This window comes from Vulpes vulpes, chromosome 9 (assembly GCF_048418805.1).
Source record: "Vulpes vulpes isolate BD-2025 chromosome 9, VulVul3, whole genome shotgun sequence".
Taxonomy (NCBI): domain Eukaryota; kingdom Metazoa; phylum Chordata; class Mammalia; order Carnivora; family Canidae; genus Vulpes; species Vulpes vulpes.
The window spans coordinates 43,601,016-43,608,550 of NC_132788.1; the positions used below are offsets into that span (position 1 = coordinate 43,601,016).

The window sequence follows — 7,535 nt, forward strand, 5'->3', positions numbered from 1 at the left end:
TGTTTTACCAATGATTCTAAACTTCTACTGAAGAGAGACATATTTTACATAAATGTGTGCTCTGAGCTAAGCCTCCTGCACTTGGTCTTTTATTACCTGGTATATTTATGTAAGTTCTTAAATGAGCTTAACTTTTCTAAACATTTTAAACATCACATAAGTCAAAATCTAGATGAACAAACTAAAAGCCAGTCTGTTTTGTGCACTACTGTGATTTTTTTCCCAAGGCCTTTTATTCCACTTGTTCATGTGCTGTGCCTGATCCTCGTAGAATTTCCACAAGTCTGACCTGTCATCCTTCTATAAGGAAGATAAGAGAAAGACATTTTTCAACTATCAGAGAACATAAATGAAGTCAAAGTAAAAAAGACATAAATTACTCAGGGTAATGAGTTTGTGATTCCTAGTTCTGCTTTCGACCTATATACATTCACTTGTTCACTCACTCACTCAACAAGTGCCAGGCACCGTGTAGGGTCCTGTCAGCAGAAGGCGAGCCTCTTTGCAGAGCTGAGCAAGGGCAAGTCCAGCTTTTTAGGGCAATGAATGTGGCAGGAAGCCAGCAGTACTTTGATACCTTGAATAACCCCTAGATGTGGTCTGAAAACTAGAAAGTAAGTACTGAAGTTTTCTTCAATCATCAGTTTAGATGAGTCAATCTGTTCAAGCTGATTCAAGAACCAGTAAGAAAATTGTCTAATATACTTTGATAATGTTATCTTTCTAGATGAAAAGCAAAGTGAAGTTTGTGATTGTACCTACTTGGAGGTGAACCAAAATAAGTGAGTTATATTCAGTTTGGATATAGAGAGGTATCTTTTTGATACAAAATCTATCCTGGAGGAGGACACCAAGACAGTGAAGGGAATTTTCCAGAAGGAAACATGTCAAAGAATTCCCAAGGACCCCAGTTGCTCCCTGATGGTAATTTAGGCAACTAGCCTCTTCTAGAATATTGCAAGAAATTCTCTGCATGTTTTGATGACTGTTTAGAGGTAGGGATAGGGAGTACTATATCTCTCCACCAAATGCTTTCTCAAGGAATAAATCACAGACTAGATTACTAGAGTAGTTAAATTCAGCACCCACGGGTTAAAGAATAAAAATCCCATAAATTCTCTCCTGAACACTAAAAGAGTAAAAACAATTCCTGATCAGTTTCTGTTTGTGTCTTGCCTCCGTGGTTCAACCATGCTTTTAGGATCGAGAAACCCTCAGGAGGGTAGCTGCTCGTGGAGTAGCATCTGTAGAACTTGGAATTATAGATCCCTTAAGCACCAGTGAAAATACTGGCCCTAATTTATCAAATCACATTTTATCTTATTCTTCATAAAAAAATGTTCCTGCTCTATTTATCATATTGACATGGCAAAATTAAACCACAGTGTTGATTGCATGCAAAAATTAAATAAATGATAAGCTTAAGTACTGAAATGTACTATTTTGTTACTGTTCTAGGTGTATCATAGCTGTTGGATGGGACAAAAGAATAAATGTGCACTTTGTAAGTGAAATGTACAAAATCAGGTCTTCAAAATTCTGCTTACAATTGCTATCCTCCCCACACCCACACCCGTTGGTTCTTTTCTCACTAAAAACAAAGTTCGTAGTAATTCTTTACGCTCCTGCTCTCTAGTACAAGTCAAACCATGATAGAGACAGAAGAATTTCCTCCCTTCCTCCCTCCCTCATCCTCCCATTTAAAAACCTTTTTTACTTTGTTTTTTGTCTCTTCCCTCTAGTTCTCTTTTATAGGAAAAAGTATAATGACACTGTACCTAATTCTGGGAGGGGGGTGGTTCCCACACAAACAAGTAATTCTCTAATATCTACAATGTCCTGCAATTCAGCTCAATCCTGACACCCTCTCCCCGGGGAAGGCATCTGATCCCAAGTTACAGGCTCACTCCCACGAGAGCCTGCCCTTCTTACCACCACCCCCGCCCCCGACTTTAGACACCTCCCATGCTCTCATCACTTAAGAAGTTCCAAGAGTTTTAGGAGTTGTCTGCCAGAAATGGAGACCAAAATTAAGTACTTATTCTTTTCACAAATTGCAATATCACAAAATATTAGCTAGAAGAGCTGTCAGAGGTACTGAGGGCATTCCTGGGAAGCCAAAGCAGATGGCACTTGGAAAGCATAGCTCTCCACACCTTACTTTGTGTTCTTACCCCTTGTACAGGCTGGCATGCTCCCTACTCCCTAGAATGCAGGAGCTTCAGCTCTAACTCCTATGCCCTCATCCCTAAATGAGGGTTAGCCTCTCTGTCAGTTGTCCAGCCTTTTACTTTCTTCCTTCCACCTTGTCCTTTTGCCCCTGAACCTCTTTAAGTGGAAAGGGGAGATGAAATGCCATCCATAAGCATCTCTATGGAAAAAAAAATCTTGTTTTTATGGCTTAGAGATGGAGAAGGGATTCAGAGAAAGGGGAAGTTGAAAATGCTGACTGAAACTAAGTTTTAAATCTACCTGTGACATTTTATTTCCCCTGCTTGCTATGCCGGATGGTCATGGATTTCCAACAGTCTTTAAACATTGTAAGTTCTTTATTCATTTGAAGGTGTACTGTATTTCACAGCCTAAGCCTTGCATCCCCAGATGATTTGAGAGATGACTACCTGAGAAGCCCTGGCATTGAATTCATCCTATGGTATTATAGGTTCCTGAGCTAAAGGCTTTTGTTTTAACGAATGCAACCGCTATGGGTCTTATTATGAAGGCAAAGCTATGCAGACCATCCAAGGAGAGTTTGTCAGTTGACATATGATTCGTTGAAATGCAATCACCCAAACGTCAGAAGTGGATTGCTTTTTATTCCCACTAGCACTAGGGGAATTTGCTTTGACATTTTGAAAATCTACATCATTGGTGGGGTGAGGGGTAGGGTTATAAAATGTGCCAACACCTTCTCTCTGAAGTTGTGAGTGTGTTGGCAGCTCATTTCACTGCTTATACAACGTCTCCTCTTTGGCTTTGCATACAGGATGCACCATGTGACTTTCATCACTTCTGGAAGCCTCAGCCACACTGGCAGGATGACCTGGTGAGCCCTGGTCTGCTGTCTTGCTCTCAACCCAAACAGTGGCACATGATGAGGATATACTTCACTCACAGCTTCACCCTGACTCTTCTGGGCCTGCTTAAGGTTATCACAAACACCTCAAAAGCCTCTGCAGTGGCAGGATTCATGACGGGTCCAGGTAGAGCCAGGAGCACTGATATCCAAGCAGCTGCTTCCCTTCCAGGAAGAGTGATGGCCTTGTGTTCAGATTGGGGTATGGGGCCTCATTGACAGGCAGTGTGGGGGGGAACCACAGGAGGAGGATCCCAGGTATATGTGGTCACAAATCACAGAAGGAGGCAGGATTTGTCAGAAGATTGTGGAAAAGAGACAACCATTGACCTTCTCTTTTCTGTCTTCTTTTTTTCAACTGTCTTATACCACCACCCTGCCAGCTACTTGAAGGCAGAAGGGACATCTTAGATGACAAAGGACACTCAGTGGGAAGTATGTGAAGGCAAGGGAGAAAAAAAAATATCTTTACAGTGCCAAGAGAAGTGAATTCTCTTCATGTGGAAACTGTACCCCAGTGAGAAAGTTGAGAGGATAGTGGCCAGGGACTCTTTAATCTCTGAAGCACTGGTCTCAAAAAACTCCATTTTGGTTTCTCATTTTCTTAAGGATCCATATCCAAATCCTCCTTTCAAGGAGAGTAGGTGATCTCAATTCCTAACTGCCTGTGTAAGCCACAGGTGGGAGCCCTCTAGGAATCAAGTCAAGGGATAACACACTCTGGAATTTACACTTGAGCTATTGGGAAGCCAAGCCCTTGATCAGAGTTGGTTTCCATTATCCCATTGCCATCAACATTTCAGCCTCAAACAGGCATCCTTGCAAATACTATGCTTGCCAGCACAACGCAGAGGTCAGGAAACTGCTAAAAGTATCACTTCCCTGGGGAAGGTAATAAACTGACTCAAGGAGAGGCAGCAACTCTCTGGCTGACCTACACACAGACTCCTGCATGGAGTGATGCTCTGATCTTTGGGTCTGGGCCTCAAGTTTCCAGGCGAGTCTTCGAGGTTCCAGAAGAGTTTTCTGTGGGCCAGCACAAAAGGAGGAACCCATCTGCATCCTCTATCTTAGGCATCAGATGAAGGGGAGCTAGCCAGGGGTGACTGAGGATTTGAAGTCTGACCTTGTCCCTCTCCATCTCTTTCTTTAGAACCATGGGCACAGGGAAGACATCCTCTGTGTGGCTCAATGCCCACCTTTTCTTCTTGCCACCTCCAGTTATAATGGGGAGATCATCATTTGGAATGTCATCTCAGGCCACATGTACTGTAAGCTGAATACTCCCAGACCCTCTGATGGTGCAGAAGACAGAAAATGTAGGTGAGGGGTAGGCTCCACGGCTGGTCTGCACAGGCCCCATCAGGCTTGGATTCCTGGCATATCCTAAAGAGATCTCAATTCTGGACAGAGTCCCAGTTAGAAGGGATGAGCCAGGTTTCAGGTTTAACTTGTCAGGTCTGCCAAAGCTGGAAGAGGGTTTAAGAGTTCAGCTAGCTCAGTCCACACCCCCAGGCACTAGTCCATCAGAGCCTGTCTTAGACTCACCCACCAACTCTGGGAGCCTTTCCTCATCCACTGTCCCCCAAAGGATTCTCTCCCCTGTTGAGCCTGTTAGGCTTTGTTACAGTGCCAATTTTACCCCTCTGTCTTTACAAGCTCCTTTTGCCCAGCTAGCAGGCCTGCTCTCCCAACTCACCTCAGATACCATCTTCTGATGTGTCACTCAGCTATCTGCCCTCAGAATTTATGCCACCCTCTCCATCAGCCCCTTCAGGTGGCCCCCAGGGTCCCAGAGTCTTCACATTGCCCATGACCCCCTATACTCCTCCACATGGGTCAGTCTTTATTACGTGTGTGTGTGTGTGTGTGTGTGTGGTGTATAGTTTTGGTTTTTTTTACAGTTTGTTTGTTTGTTTGTTTGTTTGTTTGTTTATTGCATGCAAGGATAGTGGGGAGGAGCAGAGGGGGAGAGAGAATCCTTGAGCAGACCCCCACTGAGCATGGAGTCTGATGCAGGGCTTAATCCCAGGATCCTGAGATCAGATCTGAGCTGAAATCAAGAGTCAGTTGCTAAACTGACTAAGCCACCCATGCACCCCTTATTACTGGTATATTTTATTGCAAAACTTTTCCCCACCCTCCCACCCCATTCTCCCTAGTTTTTCTGCCCTGATTCCATTTCTTCAAGACCCTCTCTCTCTACTAATGTGATTGTGGGCCCATTCTTTCACATTTTCATTTAAAACATATTGGTGTGTTTTAACGATGAGTTCCTGCCATGTGCCATGCCCAGTGCTAGGTACTGGGGATGGTAACCACACCCGTCTCCCTCCAAGTCATGAACCATTTGAAAAACGCACTTATCTATCAGTTTCATGGCAGGTTGTACTGGATGGAAAACCATGGGAACCCACAGCCAAAGGCTTCCTACCACTCCTTGCCTAACCTCTAGTGTCCAGGATCATCCTTCCCAGTGGCAGTCTAAAGACACCTGCCAACAGTCAGGGGATCCACTATCTCACACCCATGGAACCCAGGGGAGACACAGGGCACTGGTGATTTTACATAGAACTGGGGAATTCTTGCATTTCCTGAAACCCAACCAGCAAACCCTCAGAGAACCCCACACTGCAATCCCCTACTTCAGGCATTTGATAACTTACTAGTCAAGGAACAGCTCTAATGACTCATTTGATCAGAAAATATCTTTGAGCCATTCCCATTGGGCATACCCTAAGGGAGATGCATAGAAAAGACTAGAGAGAGATGTGAGGCTTGATGCTGCCTTCAAGGGGCTCACAGTCAAAATTCAAAGACGAGATGTGCATGCCCAAGCAGGTAAAATAATGGTAAAGCAATGCCATCATCTTCTGGACTGCTGTGGTTGAGACACACTCTGGCAGGCAGTGGTTAGAAACTGAACACCATGAGATTAAAAAGAAACTCTTACCTATAGACTTATTATCCAGTCTATTCCTATCCACTTTGCTATAATGTAAAAAAGATCCTTCTATGAGGCTCTTTCCAAGAGTGCTTAAAACCTTAAAAAAATCTTTGGGGAAAAAGTGGTGGCATTTTCTTCTAAGTGATTATTTTCATTGCCATTAAAATGAAAATAAAGTCACTGGCCAAGAATGCACTGTTGACCTTTCAGCCAGCAGCTCTAATTTAAAATCCTGTTTGCAGCGGCATTTATTGCTTAAAGTTATGTGACTGCTGGCTTTGAGAAACTCCTTTTCTGCTCCCAAAATGTAAAGCCAGCCATAACTACCATAATTCACATTTCTACATTGCACAAATGAGATGAAAATATGTGAAAGTTCCCTACCTGTCCAGGAAAGAGCAGTATTGGCTGTTCTTGAAGGTCAAATCAGAACCTAGTGGTCTTTTTCACCACTGGGATTGGTTAAGAGGTCATCATCTTATTTGGAAAACTGTCCAGACAGTTCTTCTGAAGTCATTCTTAGTAGAGAAGGGAGCTAAGAGAGAAAGACAATTGTGCAAGCAAAGCCAAATGAGCTAAAAACAAATTCCTTCTGCTGACTTTTCAACATTTTAGCTTCATTCTTCCTTATATTGGGGATTGCCACATCTTCCTTGACATCAAAGAGAAAAAGATTGCCAGTGAAAGAGAGAGATTTCAACCAGCCTAAAATCCAGGAAAGCAGCGAGCTTTCTAAGGCTTTTTTTTCTCCTCCTGCCCTCCCTCCATCCTCCACCCCTTCTCTTTCCCCTCCTTCTCTCTCTCGTCTTCATCTTTCTTTGTTAATTGTAGTAAAACACACACAGCAAAATGTACAGTGCAATGGTATTAAATATATCCGCATGGCTATGCAACATCATCACTGCCAATCCACAGAAACCTTCATCATCCTCACCTGAAACTCTGTCCCCACTAAACACTAACTCCCCATTCTTACCTCCCTACTGCCCCTGCAACCACCATTATACCCACTGCCTTTATGATTTTGACCGAGTTCTTCATGTGTATGGAATCATATAATATTTGTCTTTTGGTGGCTGGCTTATTTCACTTAGCATAATGTCCTCAAGTTTTACTCATGTTGTAGCATATTAAAGAATATACTTCCTTTTTAAGGCTGAATAATATTCCATTGCATGTGGATATGCCACAGTTTGCTAATCTGTTTTCCCATCAGTAGCCACTGGGTTACTTCCACATTTTAGCTATTGTGAATAATGTTGCATAAACATTGGTGTACAAATATCTCTTCAAGACCCTGCTTTTCAAAGGTTTGGGATGTATATTCAGAAGTGGAATTGCTTGATCATGTGATAATTTTATTTTCAATTTTTTGAGGAACCTCAGTACTGTTCTCCACAGTGGCTGCACCAGTTTACATTCCCACCAATAATGCACAAGGTCCGAATTTCTCCACATCATCGCCAACACTTGTTCTTTTCTTCTTTCTTTCTTTTTCTTTCTTTCTTTCTT

General features: G+C 42.9%; 1 protein-coding gene across 1 annotated transcript; it reads left to right on the top strand.

Moving 5' to 3' along the window:
- Positions 1–649: 649 nt before the first annotated feature.
- Positions 650–5,000, top strand: LOC112918532 (cilia- and flagella-associated protein 337-like). The gene is made up of 5 exons (XM_072722114.1): positions 650–683; positions 728–782; positions 1,459–1,504; positions 2,987–3,046; positions 4,230–5,000. Exons 1-5 carry the CDS (start codon positions 650–652, stop codon positions 4,401–4,403), a joined length of 369 nt encoding a protein of 122 aa, XP_072578215.1. The 3' UTR covers positions 4,404–5,000.
- The last annotated feature ends 2,535 nt before the right edge of the window (positions 5,001–7,535 follow it).